The following is a 20,797-nucleotide window of genomic DNA, read 5'->3' on the forward strand; positions in this document are numbered from 1 at the left end:
CTAACGTCTCTAGTGAAACTCCGACTAGTACTTACGGCATTCAGTGATGCCAACGACAAAACAAAACTGAAATAATCACTACTGTACACATCTCTATTCTTCATAAACTTGAGGTTTTCATCTCTCACCATCTATAAAACAAAAGTGTTAATTAGTTTTAAGAAACAGGGTAAAATTATTCAATATGTAGAAGATATTTTAGTGATAAGTTAGGGTAAAACAGGTTCATAAAATACTTCTCTCAAGCTTTGAAATTTTTAAAAAGGAGAGAGGAAAAACTTTCAAAGATAAAGAGTTGTAAAAAGGTGAATTATTATTCACTAAACGACCCAATTCTTCTGGGAAATTCAGGAAAACCACCATGGGACAAGCCAATTCTAATCTGTTACTCTGAGTGGAAAGGGACAATCAGAGTTTTTCCAAATACAACCAACTCCATGCTCTCCATGTATCAGATGGCTTAATTTACCTTTTTTTTTTTTTTTTTTACCAAAGACTTCATATTTCTCTTAAATTTTTTGATTCTGGCTACTTAGCTCTTGATTACTTAAGTGTATAAAGTCTGGACAGGGTAATGGGACAGTCTGAATTAAAATCCTGGCTCTGTGACGCTGGCAGCATTATTTCTCCCTTCTGAGCTTTCTCCCCTTTTCATCTGAAAAATGGGAATTAAACCTGCTACTCCACAAGAGTGTTTTAAGAATTAGGGATTTAAGCGTGTAGCACAGGGTAGGTATTCAATAACTGATGATCATCATCGTTATTATTAGTTCTACCCAAAGGTTATGAACCTTATTTTTCTTTCCAGATTTTATAAGTTAATTTCAGCAATGAGTTTCTGCACTGCCCACTCCCTCCCCCTTGCTTACAGGGGGCACCCACAGGCACACAGCAGGCCAGGGACGGTGCTCATCAACCCTGAGTCTATAGCTACTTCTGGGACAAGGTGGGTCAGAGGACACTGTGCTAGGCTGTCGCCGAGTCAGAAGTTCTGGACATAACTATGTCCACAAGAAGGCCGGCAACAGTAGCTCTGGACCTATGAGATAAGATTCCGACATTTATCTGGGTTTTCTCCCTTAGAACTTGTTATACGGTTCTTACCTGGTATATTCGAACAGGCATTTTCTCCACAAATAGTCCTTTCTTCTCACCTTTTTTCACCAGCTTGGTTAGAATAGACAGTCGGTCATTGTTAGGCCTATGGGGCCGAGGAGACGACTGAGGTGAAATCTCTGGTGAAGATGGTGCTGACCTAAGAGACATAAATAACGTGTTAGATTTAAAAATAAACTGTACAGTTTCCTGATCCAATGTATTAAAATGCAAATTTGTAGAAAATAGGACTTAAAAAAAAACCTTTCAGACAGTGCTGGCATAGTACCAGGTTCTGGACATAAAGTGCACTCAATAAATGAGATTTTTAAAAATCTCAATTCTAAAATGAAATAATTTCTCTCCATGTTTCTAAATACAAAGAAGTTCTTGCCAAGGAGGTAACCACCAAGGTTACTTCCCAACTTGCCAAGATAGCAGTGAGAAGAAAGACAGGGGGTAGAGGGATTTACTTACTTGCTTTTTAGAATTTCTCTTTAGTTTAGCTAATTACCTTTAAATACCAAAGAGCATGCTCTAAAGATCACAATATCACCTACTGAAATCACACAGCAAACTACACAGAGGAGAAACTCACAGAGAGAGGTCCTCGGCTTCCTGCCGTACGACGCTGACTCGACTTTTCTTTGGTAACACGGGGGAGTTCTGATCAGACACCCTCTGGTAAAAGAGCATGTATGCGTTCCAGTATCTTCGGCGTACATCAGTGTAGGGGTTCGCTTCATAATGAGACAACAGGAAGAACTCTTTGTAAATAAAAAATTTTCTCTTGACAATTTAAAACAAAAATCCAGCAAGTAAGTACTTACTAAATTCGTTAAATGCAAAGTATAAGTAAAGTGCATGTCTTTTCAGAGTGAGACTTAAAATCACTCAGACGGTGCTCCAGAGGGGCAGGGAGTAAGGGAGCTATACGGTAAAGACATAAGGGAAAGAAGGTAAACTTTCCCAGGCAAGCTGAAATCCAATCAAAGGGCAAGTCACATTTGAAAGTAAATTCTGTGGCACCGGTTGGGGCTATAATTGGCCTCCCTGAACCATTTCTGCACAAAACAGCCAAATCCACGTAAATTTTGGCAAAGACACTATATTCAGCCACTAAAGGCTGCCACCTTTAGATACATGACTACCACGGTCTGGTATCAAGATCTAATATTGTGGATCTCACACAGGGGGAAAATTTTAAATGCCCCTAGACTATTTTGAAGTCAGGTATAAAAAATGCCAAGGTTTCTTCAAATAGTAAATTCTGATGGGATTCTGTCAAGTACGTTTGTGTTTTTTCTTCTGGAGGTGGGGGCTGTGGAAAGATTCGTTTGCCACACTAACAAATACAGCTTTAAAAACACAGGTGCTAGAGCTATCTTCTCTATTAATCATATACCTCTACGTAAGTGAAAAGGAAATTCGAACATTTTAGTGGACAACTACTTCTGAAACTATTTTTAAGGTTGAAATTCTTTCAAGTTGTTCTTTAATATTCATTTCTCACACTTAACTTACTCCTTACCCTAGGAATGTTGTAAAGAATCAAAAAAATTAAAAAAAAATTTGTAAGCAGCTTGAACCTTTTCACTCTGGCTATCAAGGAGTTTGTGGATCTATATGGCTAGAGCCGCTGTAAGTAAAAAGAACAAATAAATAAAATTGGTTCTATTTTTATATAAAAAATACTGCTTTCAATGTGATAGAAAAGTACATATTAAAAAATAAAACCAATGGAAAATATACATTTGTAAAAACTTACTTTGATCATAAACTTTTGGTCTATATTCTCCTCCAAAGCATTCATACTCCAGGGTCTCATCATTAAGGTCAAATTCTTCTATAACTGTGTCATTAAATTTATACCACTTTCCTTTTCCACATCCCCTAGAGTGCACATTTGATAAAACAAACATGAGGTTAAAAAGTCAAACTTCCATCCCCAGCATTCATCTCTATGTACTGTCTATAAATACAGAAGGTAATTACCATTTGAAAACACCTAAGAAAAACATAGCAAAAGTTACTTCAATTTTTTAAACAACTTTTCAGAATAAAGGGATAATAAAACAGTTGCAACAAGTTTTAAAAATCCAATACAGGAAATAAGATCAAAGAGCAATGTGAAAGCTTCTGCTCTACATAAGGGTAAGTGTGAGTAACAGTAGGGAAGAGGGAGCAGAAGACAGATACAGGAGGGCAAGGGTGAAGGAGGGACACAGGAGGAAGAGAATGCACAGAAGAGAGACAGGAGGGCGGCAGGGGGAGCAGGGGAGGGGCACAGGAGGGCGGGGGAGCAGAGGAGCAAAAGGAGGGCAGGAGAGCCTGCCGGAGGGGTGGCGTGGCCTGAGAGCCGCTTACCGCCTATCCTTGATGAAGGAGTAGTAGTGGCCCGCGTGCGCCTGCCCACTGTGTACAATGACACCAACAAGGTCATAGTTTTCTGTGAGGGCAACTTTTTTCCGTGGAGATCCTCCACCTCCTTGATCTGTACTTCGCCCGTTTTCACCAACTTCGGAAGACGAATCTTGGCGAGCCATTCCTGCAACCGTGTAAGGCTCCATGTTTAGCATCCAGGGAAACTATTTAAAAGCAAAAACAGCACATTGATGATGGTTAGCAACATACAGGGCCACAGCCACTGAATTCTGTACAAACAAGAGGGATGTGTTTTCCTGATTTAAGCAAGGAATACCCTCCAACTCAAGCACACCATCTCAGAATGGCTCGCAGGTCCGGGAGAGTCTAAGTAGTCTCCTGTTGGAGCATTAAGGAAGGGCTTCCTCTTCTGTCACTGGGACGCCTTCCAGATATGAAGGTCATTGTCCAGAATCTGCCTGTGCCACTAGTACCAGCAGCTTAAGACACGGGCTGTGTTCTTCTCAGAATGCTAAGGTTTCCCATTTTAAATGAAATTTGAAAATACAGAAAAGGAAACAATAAAGAGAGTGCAGTAATAATAGCTATTAAAAAAACTAGGAAAACAAAAGTTACCCTTATCTGTTCATCATATTTAATGGAGCGTCCACTCTCCCAGTCAAATCCAAATCTCATCAGGTGAATGACCAAGACACTAGGTAACGATTTAATACAGGTCCTTTTCACTGTTGTTCTCTAAAGAGATGCAAAACCCAATTATTTCCATGGAGATGATAAAACATCAAAGTAATTAATACAGAGGTCATAGATTTGTATAGGGTTTTCTCATCTGTGTGAACACTAGTCAATACACAATCTAATGGAAATAACAACAGGAGGTTAAAACTGATCTTACATAAAACATGAATAACAAATTAAACCTATTTTTTTAAAAGGGCAAATGTAATACCTTTTCTTTACACTTTTCGCAGTAATACGCATTACTTCCCTCAAGAACTTCTCCTCTAACAAACTGGTCCAAAGAAATTTCCAAACTCTGACAGGAAGTAACTCCTAGATTGAGAGCCATGAAAGCTTCTTCACGCTCGTATCTTGAATAGCAAACAACAGAAAAATCATGATCAACAATGGAATGAAAAAATCTTGAAATTACCACAATAATTGAGACTGAACCTAGAACTACATTCATAATCAGTGTAATTAACACATACCTTCCCTCATCCTTCTAAAAGTAAACTACCAAATAAAAACGCCAAATTTTGACCACTTAGAACTGCTTAAAATTAAGAATTTGAACAAAGAAACTTTAGAAATGAAACCAAAGAAATTTAATTCAAAAAACAAATATAGATCTATTAGGAGATATATCTGCAAGCCTCTCAAGGAATAAAAAATCTATACCACATTAGAAGAATCATTCAAAAAGGATGATGGTTATTTTTTTGATGTCAGTGTTATTTTCACTAACCTGTGAGGACAGTCTTTACAGATTTTCTGATCAGAATAGATGCCCTGAAAAGTATTCTTAAAGATTTGGTCTCTCCCCATTTTCTGTTGAAATAACAGAGTTAAAACTTCAGTTGACACCTTTAGAACTTTCAGGTTGTTTATACAGAATTTTATTTAGACCTAAGCTAAAGCACAGATTTTAATTTACCCAACAAAATAAACTTAGTCGGCTTGGTAGTTTAAGCTGGGAACTAATGAAAGCATTACAACCCGTAGACCCACTGTCAGAGGAACGTAAACAATCAGAAAAGGAAGAGCAGAGCCGTCGGCCACACTGATGACAAGGACGGCACTCTCCATGGTCACCTGAGTCCTTCTCCCCTTGCCACAGTCCCCAAGCTAGCAGTGACTCTCCATGATTTCTTCTTTCTTCTTGTGGACAGAATGCTTCAAATTTGTAAGTTATTCTATTTTGGGCCCCCTGCAGTAGAAGCAGAGTCCTAACCACTGGATCACCAGAGAAATCCCTGTACATTATCTCTTTTTTAAAGAAACAGGTAACTTGTGCCTTCTGATGAGAGGACAGGTAATGCTGGCAGTGACGGAGGCTGTCTGTGTCTTAGAAGGCGACACCACTTAGGAAGCTTGTGACAGGTTTTACTGGGTAGCGGTAGGAAGCTCTGGGTCATGTAACCACAAACAACTTCTGAATCTGGTTCTTTCATTCCCTTTGACAAAGCAAGACAGCTCTGTGTGGAGCCATGGGTTCACTGCTGACAGCTGCACTGCTCTGAGGCAAGGTTATGTCAATGCAGACACATAGTGCACAGCTACAAATAGTCATTACTATGGGATATAGGTCAGATGAATTAAGAAAATAAATCTATAATCTATAGTGTTCTGTATATTTTGATATTCAAACCCAGATGAAATGAATTACAGTTGTGGTGTTAAAGATAATCACTTTCTGATTTGTAATCCCAAATTCTAAAGCACTGTTCTCATGCTAGACTTTGAGAGAATGAGAGGGAAAAATGCAAGTTTTTTCTACCTTGAGATACTCATCCATCTGATCAATGAGACTGGTGAAGAATTCATATGCATCCTGCTGTTCTCTCACATAAAGTTCTTTGTTCCACATCTTGAAAATCTATGTAACAAGAATTAAATACATTGTTGAAGGAAAAATAGCAATTTCTGAAGATGGTAGAAAATGAATGTGAGAGAATCTTTAAATGCTTCTAAAAATCAAGTTCACTATGAGGATATAAAAGTTTTTACTGATGTGAGATTAGCTTGCATTCAGCCATCTATGTTTTTCCTCAGTCTCTTTATAGTAAGTGTATGAAACCATATAGGGTGAGATTTAAGGTCAAGGAACAGACAGTTTCTCTCCTAGAAACTATCCAACCTATGGGGGAAATATAATACATAATACAGCAATGCTTTAAAAGAATATTCTTTATTTAGAGGTACTAGTGAAATTGGCATATGTGCAGAGGAATAATTTGAACAAATATTTCAAACAGATAAGTAAGAATAAGGGGAAATAGCCCAAACAAGACTAGCAAATCTCTAAAAATTATATAAATGACTATTTTCAACATTCTAATCACTTGAAGAAGAATGGTAAAGATATTTCTTTTATAGGTTCTTGGCAATGGCATTAGTCTAGAGTTAATAAACCAGAGACAGTTATCACAAGAGAAAGAATGTAGCCACATTCCAAATAGCTAACATCTTTCAATCTAAAGAGTTACTGGGTGAAATACCTTCCAAAAGTTCTCAGGTACATAGTACTGTAGTTTGCTTTCCATCAAATGCCCAAAGAGAGACTGCACTTGGTAGAATACACTATCATCTGGATTGTCTGTGTCATCATCCACTGAAAGTAACGACTGAAAAGAAATTAAACGTATTAAATTAGAAATGTTCAACCACTTTCAGAAAACCTTGATTTCTATACTCCAAGTACCCACCTGTTCTTTCAGAATGACATGTGTGTTTAGCTGTGGCTACAACTCTGCGTATATTTAGCTTCAACACTTCTAGCTACTATAATAATGAACAAATCACCTCTGAGCTTCTGTTCGGTTATGAAAAACTGAAACCAATAATACCAGGATCTTTACAAGAAATAAGTATGACATAATGACACAGAGTATTCTCAAAACTATTTACTGCTATATCATAACCTACTAGTAGATTATTACAAAGTGCCAATGATAGAGTCTAAATATTTCTAAAACAGAAGAAACATTATAGCTTTATGGGATAGAATTTGAGAATAATTTTAGGAGTTAAAAAATCACATTAGGTCAAATTCATCTGTCAGGCAGTATGAGACCTCAGCAGATTTATAAAAGTTTACGACTATGAGCAACGTCATCTATACAGACTTCAGAAGTTACTACAGAGTCTCTAATTAGGTCTAGTTTTAGTAAATCCCAAAATGCAATATATGAATATGGAACAGTTTTCAGGCACACACATTTACGAAACTAAACAGAAAAGAGGAAGGAAATCACCTCTGGGAGACCAGGTTGCATATACAGCTGCTGGAAGACTGCATTCATGTAACACGTAGCACCACCATTCCTTAGCCCCACAAACCCTGAGCTGGACCTGCTATCCACAGGGGGAAGGTACTAGGAAAAAAGGAGTAGAAACCATACAGACAGAGTTAGTATCTTGGCCACTAGCAGACTTCCTCACAGCTATGTCAGATATCCCAGAGGAAAAGAGAGAACCTTGCAAACGTATCCATCCATTGTTGTCAACGAGCTATGGTAGCAAACCCATGTCCACAAAGCATCTCTACAGATGCAATGCAATTCTAACCGACTATCTTAGTGTTTCCATTTAGTTCCTAAAATATCTCCCATATATATGAAGCATGTATTTACATATTCACTATGTAGTCATGCATTTAGTCACTTCATTATCATTCAACAAATACTTCTTTAGAGTACCCTGAAGCCAGGGATATGAAAGAGCAGAAATATATTTGTTCTTTGATCTCAAGGAGCTTACATTATACAGTAGGGTAGACATTAAGTAAAAATATTGATTGATACATATTTTCAAACTGAGGTAGTACTCTGAAAAGTAGGAAGGGTTGTGAAGCATTTACTAGGAAGAATCCTAACATGTCTGGATGGTCAAGGAAGGCTCATACTCCTCTTACTTTCTGAGAAGGTAACATTCTTCTACTGAATTTCCTCTAATAAGCATGCAATTAAAAAAATATGTAAATACTGTAGCATTTTACTTAAGGATGTTTTGTAATAATGCAGATTCTAGTACAGTGTTTTCCTAGGTAGAAATAATTTAGAAAAGGCAACCTGAATAAAGTTCAACATGGCACGTCTCCAAGTGAAAAAGGATACTGTAGTGACACACTCTGAAACGTGATTACAGTAGAATTTGGTGTGAATGCTATGACCAGAACCATATTTTATCTGCATATATCAAGTACCTGCATCCATGTAATAACTAACAAAGTGACAAGACCCTGGAGGTCTTCTGGACTGAAAGGAATTGCTAAATATCATATACTTTTCAGTAACATTCAACATATACTTGGAGCAAGGTGATTTTTATGATCTAATTAACACTGTAATTTATTTGTAGTCCAAAGCACAGATTAAAAAAAAGTTGCAAAACAAGAAAAAACTGGTTGATAACAGTACTAAAAGTGTATTTATATGACAAATATTTTCTTGATTATGCTGATATAATCCCTGGCTTACTAAAGTAAGATTGTCATTTCAATCTGATTATTAAATGCATGTAAAACTTAGAGCATAGCATAAAGTAAGCATTATAAACTGAACAGTTCATATCAAAACAGCTCCCAGTTTATGCACACATTTCACTTTGCAAGTACTATTTCCTCTATTTAGAACACCTGTTCTCACTTCTCTCCCTGCTTGCTTCACAGTGCTCAGCTCAGGCATCCAAAGGGTTAAGGCTGCCTCTGCATGTTTGTGGACGGTGCTTTAAGTGTCCTCTTGCTCTTGGTCTGGTGCTCCAGGGCATCTTTCTGCAGCTTGTTTCCCTCTTGTAGATGTTGACATGGCTTCTCCTGTCTGAAATGACTTTCCCACCTTGCCTCAATTGGCTCACTACTGTGAAGGGCTCTATTTTAAATGCTATAATTTCTAAGAAGTGTTCTGAAATACCCACCATCTGGTGTCAAAGTGCCTCTGTTATCAGAGCATTCAGGATATACCTCTATCTAAGGGCTGGAATCATATCTTCATTTTTGAGCTCCAGAAGCCTCAGTTCAGTTCAGTTCAGTTCAGTCGCTCAGTCGTGTCCGACTTTTTTGCGACCCCATCAATCGCAGCATGCCAGGCCTCCCTGTCCATCACCAGCTCCCAGAGTTCACTCAGACTCACGTCCATCGAGTCTGTGATGCCATCCAGCCATCTCATCCTCGGTTGTCCCCTTCTCCTCCTGCCCCCAATCTTTCCCAGCATCAGAGTCTTTTCCAATGAGTCAACTCTTCGCATGAGGTATCCAAAGTACTGGAGTTTCAGCTTTAGCATTATTCCTTCCAAAGAAATCCCAGGGTTGATCTCCTTCAGAATGGACTGGTTGGATCTCCTTGCAGTCCAAGGGACCCTCAAGAGTCTTCTCCAACACCACAGTTCAAAAGCATCAATTCTTCAGCACTCAGCTTTCATCACAGTCCAACTCTCACATCCATACATGACCACAGGAAAAACCATAGCCTTGACTAGACGGACCTTAGTCGGCAAAGTAATGTCTCTGCTTTTGAATATATGGCACCTCAATGTATGGTAAACTCAATAAATCTTAGTTGAATTTAAGTGAACACAGACTAGATTGTGCCAGAGCCAGTGTTTGTTTGAGTTTGTAGCCCTAGTGCCTACCACTGTACCAAGCATAGTTTCTCAAAAAATAGGTTGAAATGCTAGTTTATACTGTGAATAATTATCAATTGACTTAAAAATGTCAAAAGTCAAATGTCAAAAAGTCCCTTTTTTTGGGACTTCCCTTGTAGCCCAGCAATGAAGCATCTGCCTGCCAAAGCAGAGGACATGGGTTTGATCCCTAGTCTGGGGGAGATTCCACAAGACTAGCGGCAACTGGGCCCGTGAGCCACAACTACTGCTCCAGAAAAGTCAGTGCTCTAGAGCCTGTGAGCTGCAACTACTGGGCCCATGCTCCACAACTACTGAAGCCCACGTGCCTACAGCCCATGCTCCATAGCAAGAGAAGTCACTGCAATGAAAAGTCTGTGCTCCGCAACTAGAGCAGCCCCCACTTGGCCGCAACTAGACAAAGCCTTTGTGTAGCAACGAAGACCCAGAGCAGCCAAAAATCAGTAAGTAAATAAAAAACAAAAATTAAAAAGTCTTCTTTTTTTAATTAAAAGGGTACCATTTAGTAATGTATTAGGATAATACACTATAGCTTACAGCTAATTTGAGTATGTGAACATGATAAGCAAAGGAATAACACTGACTTTGTGACCAGGATAATGTAAATATAGTTTTAAGATACTATGTTTAAACAAGAGCTCATTCTAAAAAAAAATCAAGTGCATCAAGGTCTAGAAAACTTACATCAAACTCCTTGGTAAGAGCAGGATCAGGTTGATGATGCATAGAAAGTAGTTCTTTTGTAATAATTTGAAGATTTGAAGGTGAGCTATCAGCCAGCATGACAAGGACTTCGTAGGCTGCCAATCGGCTGTTCACTGTACTACACCTAAAAACAAAAGACACAAGTGAATTTCAACAGTGAATAGCTTACTTAAGTCGCTCATTAAATTAAACCAACATTTGAAATGAAAATATAAGAGGCGCAATCTCTAAAACAGGGTTAAGTCAGAACCCAGGAATCTAGTGGGAGGTGATCAGGTAACAAAGGAAGAGACCATGAACAGAGGAAGGATGATTATGATTTAGAGCTAAGTATCTTCTTGGCCTGATGATAAAGTAGCAAATCTTTCCATTATGACTCCAGGATACTCTTATCTAAGGGATGATTAGCAAGAATATAAAGAGTCTGAAAACTTTACCAAAAAATAACATGGAAACAACTATCTTTCAATCAAAATAGGTAGGAAGAAAAGTTTTTGTATATATTACCCTGAAATTCAAATATCTACATGGCAGAAAGCTATACAAATCAGAACAGATGCCCATAAACATCAAGGATACTAGTCAACTTTCTATTTTGCTGAAAATGTGGAGACAGAAATAGCTTGCCAAGTCAGTGTGTTTATAAAGTGACAGTGAAAGACAACTTGCAAGCATTCTGCAGGAAACCAAAGGCTTCTTTACTACTCCCCTTTAGCAGAAATCATTTGGGGGATGGACAGTAATTTCTCACTGTCACCTAAGTCAACCTTGCATTTCTTAGGAGGTCGCAGGTTAGGAAGGATACACAGAAAAGAGGACATCCAACCTCTGAGAGAAACAATTATGGGATGGAGTGTAGGAGATGTGTTCAAGAGGGGCCTGAGGGGCATGGAGATCAGAACTGCATCAGGCACCGAGGATACAGGCCATGGACCTGGCACTATCCTCTGCTTTTAACTGCATTTCTGGGTTGCAAAGGACAGGTAAAGAATGAATAGAAGGTACCATTATAGAAATCTATATATACATTAAGAAGTTATTTTGTTGGTATGATACAAGAATAGTATTACTTGTGAAGAGAGTTTCTGTGTATTTTAAATCTCTTGCTGGCTTTAGAATTTAGGTAGGAAAAGGCTGTGAGTCGCTGTGATAAATGAACGCCATTCAGTACACCAGGGAGCGACGAAACAGTATTTCCTTTTCTATTCAAGGTACTGTATGTGATTTAAAATCAACTCCTTGTTGATGGATATATTACTTTTATAATAATAAATACAAATGGAAGGATTCATGAAAAAAACATTTCAGTGAAAACTGCTGAAGATTTGTTTTCTCTGTTCACTGAAAGCTGAGATAATCATGTGTTTCCACTGCTTTAACAAAAGACTCTCACGACTTAGCACCAAATCTTCCAGAACAAGACTAGGGCAGGGGTAAGGACTGGGGTCACAGTGTGAAGGGCACCCCGAGAGTTTTAATGAAGATTACCTAAAACAGATTTTGCTAACAAGGAATTTCTAGATAGAGAAATATCTATACATGATAAGACACCTCTTAAGATTTCATAAAATATTGCTTATTATGCCTTGCCCATTTCAATAATTACTAAAATTGTATGGGAATTTTTTTCCCTGGTTAAATACCAAATCCTCAGTTTCTTCAGGATTACCTCAATTGACTCTGGTTTTCATGAGAAAAGAACAAAGTAAGTTAGGTTGAGAGCAAATAAGATGGCAGCTTGTAGCTGCGTCTTCCTCTCTCCAAGAGCATGAAGAGCACCCATGCAGGGTCAACACTGTGAAAGGATCTTCCAAATTTCTACCCATAAAAACTGATACAAAATTGGATTTTAAAATTACCACTGTAGTAAAGCACTATCAGTTTTAATTATCAGGACACAGTCAATACTCAGCAAGTTGCAGGGTTCATGCACTGAAGCACCAACACTTTTCTGCTCACAGAATCCCTCAAGACTCAAAGCCAGATTTACTCTGGAAGCCATTCTTAAAACCTCAGTTTCTCTCGGAATTTGTTACTGATCAAGTTAACATTCTTACTCTTCCATCCTGATGATAGCATCAACTCTAGCATACTTGCTCAGCAATACTATGTGCCGGTAGGCTTTATCCTAAGCCCCCTTACATGCATTTCTTTACACAGAGGGTAATATCTTACAAGCTACACACACTCACAAGATGGAAGACAGACTCCAAGTTAAGCAAATCTTTTTGGACTAAAGTTTCGAATTAGAATTTTTACCAAAACTGAACACAACGTGCATTTTCCATACTTTGGATGAAAGTCCTGTTGACTGATGGCGGCACTGCCAGCTGGAGAATGACTATTTAAAATAATTCTAGAAGCTCGGAAAAGGAAGTCATCTAACAATGGTTTAATGAGTGATGAACCTGGAATAGAGCATAATATTCATGTTGAGGATGAACACACATTTAATTCAAAGATCCTGTCTTGCACTTTCATATCAGAGCAGCAAAGGCTCCTGTGGCCACCCAGCGGCAGGACACTCACTCTACTTGATGCTCATTTTTCGAGCACTTACGGGACCTGGCAAAGCTCTGTGGGGCAGCAGGGTGGGGATGGGTGGGAGAGTCAGGGAACAGGATACAAAGATAGACAAGTGCAGGCACCTTCCTTTAAGAGCTGACAATACAGTGAAAGGAGTTACACTTTCACTTAAGGAACAGAAACGCCAGGAACACCACAAGGCATATAGTTTGGGTGAATAATGTTCTTTACTCTGGGCACAGGGGGAGTCCACATAAAAGGTCTGAAAACTTTAAAAATCTTCAGGTAAGAATGATGTGCCCAATCTCACCCTGGTTTAGGATCACTCTTTTCTATGTATCCCTAGTAGCCAAGAAAATTTTTATAGAACTTAGTTTGTGTGATAGAAGTGATAATCAACATTTTGATTTGTTTTCTGAATATAATTTATAATACTGAATATGCCTTTACAAATTATATATGTATCCCACCACCCAGGGGGTGGTGGTTGGGGCCTGGCTCTCCAGACAAGAATAATCTGTGAAAGACATAGATACAATGGACTATATTTTAAAAGTATGTAACTGTAAAAAAAAGAAAAATCCATGATTCATTAGTTTTTTGTTACGTGATCCAACTATTTTGAACACTATAAAATTCTCTATATGGTTTAACAACACAGATAAAATACACCTTATATTGGTTAGCCACTAAAATTCCAGACATTCTCCTATTGTCTGAAGGGTTGGTTCTCTATGGAACACTTAGCACCTGTTTTACGTTCCCAATTTCATACAACACAATGCCAATACCTGAGCACTGAGGTACTCTGTCACATGATAAGATGGAGTAATAATTACCAAGCATTTCCTTTTCTGCCCCACAGAGTGAAAGAAGGGTCTTGATGAGCCGTAAGTGTCCTGCCAATAAGATGTTGTCTGCTTCACTGGTCTCACATTCAGCTGTACGATTGGGTTCAAAGTTATCCAGCCAGGTAATCTCATCTTCAAGCATGGTAGCTGGGCTGATTCTTAATTGCTCCATTTCTGAAGCTAAGATAGAAAAACAAGACAAAACAAAAAACACCCCATTTTTGAAGAAAGAAGAATTTCTTTTCATAGAGTCAAAATCCTGAATTAAAATAATCAAGCAGAGACAAGTCTCAATCTTCCATCTCACAGATTAAAGAAATCGTCATTGATGAACAGCAACTGCCCAGGGGACTATGAAGGCTCACACATGTCTGTTCCTTCCCTGCCTCCTCCTCTCAGTCACAGATCAAACGGCCCTGAGTGCATCCTCTGTGGGTCATGGTGCTCATGCTGGGGATACAAGCTGAAGGGGACAATCCTTGTTCTAAAGAAGCTCCTGTTAGGTGGGTGTGAGCAGATGTCTCAGGCAAGGAATCCTTCCAGAGCAGGAAGTGCTCAGTCAAGGGATGAGAGGAAAGCCAGTGGTCTCGGAGTGTTACCTACACCTAGGGAATGGTGAGCTCTGCGGAGAAGAGAGAGGTCCACAGCAGGCGGCAGGATCCAGGCTTCCAGACAGTGAGCCAGCCTTGAGAGAACTACTCCGCTCTTTTGAATTTAGTATTTTGTTTTCCCCTCCAAACAAGGATTGAAAATAAAATTCCATAGTGGAAGCTGGGACTAGCAGGGAGAGCAGGAGTGATCAAACTCTCTTGCCGGTGCACTGGGGCCACAGGCACGCAGGGCCCCGTGGGGTGAGATGGAAAGATACTTCAGGGGACATTCTGTCCTGGTTTCCCGATTCACAATTGGGGCTAGCACCTACACTGCAGAGTGCCGTGCATAAAGGGCCTAGGATACACACTGGCATACAGACAATACTCCAGAAATGGCAAAGACTGCTCATTTCAAAACATATTCCCACTCTGCCCTCAGTATCAATGAAGGGATCTTGGATCCCTTACTCGATGGCTCAATGGCACAGAAAAGGCCTCCACTAATAACCTGTTCATGCATTCTGAGGATGTATGTGTCCAGCCAATTCATGAGTCCAGTTCTCAAGCAGCAAAACAGAATACCCTCTGTAAGCCCAAGCCACAGAGCAAACCTTTTCAGGCCGCTGCCTAATTCCACACTGGAAGCTTGGTTGAAATATGCAGGGCCAGGCTATATGGACATGTAGTCCGTTCACTTCTCTAGACAGTACAGGTCTTATTCCTGAATTAAGACACAGACGGCATCATCTCAGGTTCCAACAAAACCAAAGTCACCACAGTGCGCAGAGTACTCTGTCCTCAGCCTCTGAGGGGCACTCATGAAACCCAGGATGGTGTCTGCTTTAGAGATGCTGCTGAGGTTTCCTAGTCGCTCTCCCTTTATGTGTCCGTTATCTGAAGACCTTTGTGTTAAGTTTCTTTTAGGTTCTTGTTTCTTTTGAGAAACCATTCTGTTTCTTCCTCTAGGGTATTGAGAACAACCGAAGAAATGTGATTCCCCTTTTACCTTTGTCTTCCAGGAACCTCACAACCTAATTCTGCATATACACAAGGTATTTTTTAACCTCCTGGGCTTGACATTCTTTTCCAATCAATGCTTTTGTTGATCCTGAATTTCATTTTATTTTTATTTATTTATTGTAAATCTTCCCTATAAGCTTTGTGTAAAGGGTAGGAAATAAAATTAACAAACTCTTGATAGGAACAACTAAAATTCAGAGCATTCCAACATGTATTTGCATTATGTAAGAGTAAGTACAGATGATTAAAATCTAAACACTCTAACAACAGTGTTTCTAACAATGATATTGCAAGTCACCTAACACTAAACAATTACTTGACTTTCATCACTCACTTCTATTACTATCAACATATCACAACGGAGCTTCCTTCTTTCCTTCAAATCTTCCAAATTGTCAGAATTGACTGTAATGGAGAGAAAGACTCTTCCTAACAATTCTGTATCAGTGTGATTAAAATATGAGTCTTTGACAATTTTTAATATCAACAAATCTCAATAAGTTAATGGTTGGACATATTATAGAGAAGAGCTAATTGGTACATGGGGTTACATACTATTGTAAAATATTTTCAAAAGAATAAAATTCAACTTCAAACAATAATCATAAAGTGGTTTATAGCTCAGATATATTAAGCCAGATTTAGGAATGTCTGTTTGGCTCTCTTTTCCAGTTCTTCTCAACCCCTTCCCTGACATGAATCAGTTAGACATCTACTTACTTGTCAGATCATCTAATAACTGGCACCTCAGATCAAAATACTCCATGCACTGGGATAACAGTCTAAAAAATAGATAGATGTGAATTATTAAAAAGAGGCTGATTTGAAAATAAAAAAAATTACTTGTAAGAATAAGTTAATGAAACAGATGAATAAGATAATTTTCCTAAGCATAAAATAACTACATTAATTCAACTTAAGTATTTCAGCAAGACACACACTAGTGACTTTACTTAAGCAGATATAATACAGGAATAATAGTGTAAAGAGAAGAAACTTACTAAATCTATCACATTCTGTAATGATGCACACACTGCCTGCACACATAATCCGCTGGTTACACTCACTGTTCAAATAGTAACTGACACATGCTAGCGCCTACTGCATGCTTGGAGCTGTCTGGGGACCAATGACCACGAATCAGTGGAGACAGACGACAGATGAAAAATACACATGTCAACTGGTGGTGACAGCCAAGAGGCAAAACGCAGCGGATGAAAGAAGAAAGAGAGAGCCAAGAGGCCAAACGCAGCGGACAAAAGAAGAAAGAGGGAGCCAAGAGGCCAAACGCAGTGGACGAAAGAAGAGAGAGAGAACCAAGAGGCAAAATAAAGCGGATCAAAGAAGAACGAGAAAGCCAAGAGGCAAAATGCAGTGGACGAAAGAAGAAAGAGAAAGCTAAGAGGCAAAATGCAGTGGACGAAAGAAGAAAGAGAAAGGTAAGTTCTTTTTCCTAAGATGATCAATGGAGCTTTTTTTGGGCAGTTACAGTAATGAAGAGCACAGGTTTACATTTTAGAGTAAGGTGGGCCTTACTTTTACTCCTGGCTCCACTACTTATGGCTCAGACAGTAAAGAATCTGCCAGCAGTGAGAGAGACCTGGATTTGATCCCCTGGGTTGGGAAGACACCCTGGAGGAGGGAATGGCTACCAACTCCAGTATTCTTGACTGGAGAATTCCATGGACAGAGGAGTCTGGTGGGCTACAGTCCATAGGGTCGCTGAGTGACTAACACCTTCATTTTCCACTACTTAATAGTTGGGTGTCCAGGGATGATGTATTTCAGTTTTCTTAGTTTCCTGATTTCTATATGCTTACCAGAGTCTTAGAAACAGATGTGCACACATGTATACAAACAGAAAGGGCTCAAGAATGCACTAACGATGACACTGCAAATGAACCAAGAATCATGATTATGAACAAAATGAGGATAATAACACTGCCAAACTCATTTGGCTACTGTGAAGATTAAATGATAAATATATGCTAAGAATTTAGCATACTGTGAGGCACATAATCACCCCATAACTGCCACTAACATCATTACTATACCTTATACTTAAGCACAACAGCTTATTACTTGGAAATGGCTTACACATTTCAACTACAGATTCATTGAGCTTACTAGTTAAGAAAAGGGTCATCTGATTTTAGAAAACTTTTAACTAGGAAAAACTGGAACACTAAAGTAAAAAATGTACAAGCACACACAAAAAAGAAGTTTCTATAACTTTTAATCCACGTCTTTGTCAGGGAAAAATCATTCTCTGAAATTTGGCTTTATACTATTAAGAAGAATTACTTTTCATTACAGCGACTGAACTGAACTGAACAGAAATATACAACTAATATCTAACTTAGGTTAAATGGGGTCAGCTGTAACAAAACTCTAAATTTTAGTTAACTTTTTAACTTTAAAGTCACTCAAAATTATCTTGTCTCAGCAACTGAAATTCTAATTTCTTCCTTATTTATAAATTTATAAAGTTAAAATAGGTAAATGCTTCAAAACAATATTTGAGACTTAGATATGTGGGCCAGGAATCTCCACATATGAGAGATTATGAAAGATTATAAGATTGTACTATGAGCAACTGTATACCAACGAACTGGATAACCTAGATGAATGGAAAATCCTTAGAAGCATAACACTTCAGAAGACTGAATGAGGTAGAAACAGTGATTGTACACTATCACTAACAAGAACACTGAATCAATCAAAAACCTATCAACAAAGAAAATTCTTGGACCAAACGGCTGCACTGGTAAATTCCATCCAACATTTAAAGAAGAATCAACACCAACCCTTCTCAAACTTTTCCCAAAAAATTGAAGAGGAAGGAACACTTCCTAGCAAATCTAATTTGGCAGTAACATTAAAGAATTAAACACCATGAACAACTGAGACTAATATCTGGAATGCAAGGATGGTTCAAGATACAAAAACCTATCAATGAATATCCTACATTAACAGAATGAAGGGAAAAAAAACCCACATGATTACCTCAATTAACACAGAAAAAATAGCAAAATTTAATGCCATTTCATGCTACAATCATTAGACAAAGAAGGAGCATAAGAATGAGAGAAAATATATGCAATTCATGTATGCAATAAGGGATTAATATTCAGAATACATAAAGAACAACCAAAAATGGAAAACCTAACTTAAAAATAAGAAAAAGACTTGAACAGACATTTCTCCAAAGAAAATATACAAATGGCCAATAAGCACATGATGAGATACGGAAAATCACTGATCACTGGGGACATGCAAATGAAAACTCCCAAGCTGCCACTTCACACTCAGGGTGGTTATCAAAAGCAAACAGCAAACAAGTGTCGGCAAGAGTGTGGAGAATTTGGACTTTTATACATGGCTGGTGGGAGAGGAAAATGGTGCAGCTACTGTGGAAACGATGTGGTGGCTCCTCAAAAAGATCACACCGGGACTATTACAGGACCCAGCAATTCTACTGCTGGGCATATATACACAAGAACCAAGAGCAGTACTCAAAGTGGTATCCAGAGACTCATGGTTGATAGTAGCAATAATTATACTAGCTAAAAGATGAAACCAAACATCTACCTATGGGTGAATAACTCCAGAAAGAACGAAGGGATGGAGCCAAAGCAAAAACAGCACCCAGCTGTGGATGCGACTGGTGTTAGAAGCAAGGTCTGATGCTGTAAAGAGTAATATTGCATAGGAACCTGGAATGTTAGGTCCGTGAATCAAGGCAAATTGGAAGTGGTGAAACAGGAGATGGCAAGAGTGAGCGTTGACACTCTAGGAATCAATGAACTAAAATGGAATGGAATGGGTGACTTTAACTCAGATGACCATTATATCTATTACTATGGGCGGGAATCCCTTAGAAGAAATGGAGTAGCCATCATAGTCAACAAAAACGTCCGAAATGCAGTACCTGGATGCAATCTCAAAAGCGACAGAATGATCTGTTTGTTTCCAAGGCAAACCATTCAATATCATGGTAATCCAAGTCCATGCCCCAACCAGTAATGCTGAAGAAGCTGAAGCTGAAGGGTTCTATGGAGACCTACAAGACCTTCTGAGAGTCATATCCTAGGCAGGTTGATAAGAAGTCTAGGGGTCCCCAAGGAGAAAGGGGTCTGGAATTCTCAAGGAGGAAGAAAGGACAAACTTTTTTTTCCCCTCTACATTCCTTCAGTTCAGTTGAGTCGCTCAGTCGTGTCTGACTCTTTGCGACCCCATGAATCGCAGCACGCCAGGCCTCCCTGTCCATCACCATCTCCCGGAGTTCACTCAGACTCACGTCCATCGAGTCAGTGATGCCATCCAGCCATCTCATCCTCAGTCATCCCCTGCTCCTCCTGCCCCCAATCTTTCCCAGCATCAGAGTCTTTTCCAATGAGTCAACTCTTCGCATGAGGTGGCCGAAGTACTGGAGCTTCAGCTTTAGCATCATTCCTTCCAAAGAAATCCCAGGGTTGATCTCCTTCAGAATGGACTGGTTGGATCTCCTTGCAGTCCAAGGGACCCCCAAGAGTCTTCTCCAATACCACAGTTCAAACGCATCAATTCTTCGGCGCTCAGCCTTCTTCACAGTCCAACTCTCACATCCACACATGACCACCGGAAAAACCATAGCCTTGACTAGACAGACCTTAGTCAGCAAAGTAATGTCTCTGCTTTTGAATATACTATCTAGGTTGGTCATAACTTTTCTTCCAAGGAGTAAGCATCTTTTAATTTCATGGCTGCAGTCACCATCTGCAGTGATTTTGGAGCCCAAAAAAATAAAGTCTGACACTGTTTCTACTGTTTCCCCATCTATTTCCCATGAAGTGATGGGACCAGATGCCATGATCTTCGTTTTCTGAATGTTGAGCTTTAAGCCAACTTTTTCACTCTCCTCTTTCACTTTCATGAAGAGGCTTTTTAGCTCCTCTTCCCTTTCTGCCATAACGGTGGTGTCATCTGCATATCTGAGGTTATTGATATTTCTCCCGGCAATCTTGATTCCAGCTTGTGTTTCTTCCAGTCCAGCGTTTCTCATGATGTACTTTGCATATAAGTTAAATAAGCAGACGTACTCCTTTTCCTTAGGATTATATAATAATAATGTATCCTGCTTGAGGACAGTCTCTGGATTAAACCTTCTGGCTAATCCTGTTATCTTAAAATGTAAATTATGGGAGTAGGTCTGGTGAGGTCTTCGCAACCTCCAGACATTCTTTTGATTCACTGGAGGGTATATAACTCCACTGCTAAC

The 20,797-nt window shown here is 39.1% G+C and overlaps 1 protein-coding gene across 3 annotated transcripts in view; it reads right to left on the bottom strand.

The window, feature by feature from the left end:
• The window catches only part of USP24 (ubiquitin specific peptidase 24), a 167,636-nt gene that overhangs the window by 30,314 nt on the left and 116,525 nt on the right, over positions 1 to 20,797 (bottom strand). For all 3 annotated transcript variants that reach the window (XM_018044626.1, XM_018044619.1, XM_018044630.1), the window contains exons 39-53: positions 16,258 to 16,319; positions 13,913 to 14,104; positions 12,838 to 12,955; positions 10,527 to 10,671; positions 7,458 to 7,577; positions 6,702 to 6,827; positions 5,981 to 6,079; positions 4,949 to 5,031; positions 4,430 to 4,571; positions 4,096 to 4,215; positions 3,463 to 3,683; positions 2,864 to 2,988; positions 1,694 to 1,835; positions 1,105 to 1,255; positions 36 to 131 (exon numbers count right to left, since the gene is read on the bottom strand). In XM_018044626.1, the coding sequence (XP_017900115.1) occupies positions 36 to 131; positions 1,105 to 1,255; positions 1,694 to 1,835; positions 2,864 to 2,988; positions 3,463 to 3,683; positions 4,096 to 4,215; positions 4,430 to 4,571; positions 4,949 to 5,031; positions 5,981 to 6,079; positions 6,702 to 6,827; positions 7,458 to 7,577; positions 10,527 to 10,671; positions 12,838 to 12,955; positions 13,913 to 14,104; positions 16,258 to 16,319 (1,942 nt within the window). The remainder of the gene's footprint in view (positions 1 to 35; positions 132 to 1,104; positions 1,256 to 1,693; positions 1,836 to 2,863; positions 2,989 to 3,462; positions 3,684 to 4,095; positions 4,216 to 4,429; positions 4,572 to 4,948; positions 5,032 to 5,980; positions 6,080 to 6,701; positions 6,828 to 7,457; positions 7,578 to 10,526; positions 10,672 to 12,837; positions 12,956 to 13,912; positions 14,105 to 16,257; positions 16,320 to 20,797) is intronic.

Source organism: Capra hircus, chromosome 3 (genome assembly GCF_001704415.2).
Source record: "Capra hircus breed San Clemente chromosome 3, ASM170441v1, whole genome shotgun sequence".
Taxonomy (NCBI): domain Eukaryota; kingdom Metazoa; phylum Chordata; class Mammalia; order Artiodactyla; family Bovidae; genus Capra; species Capra hircus.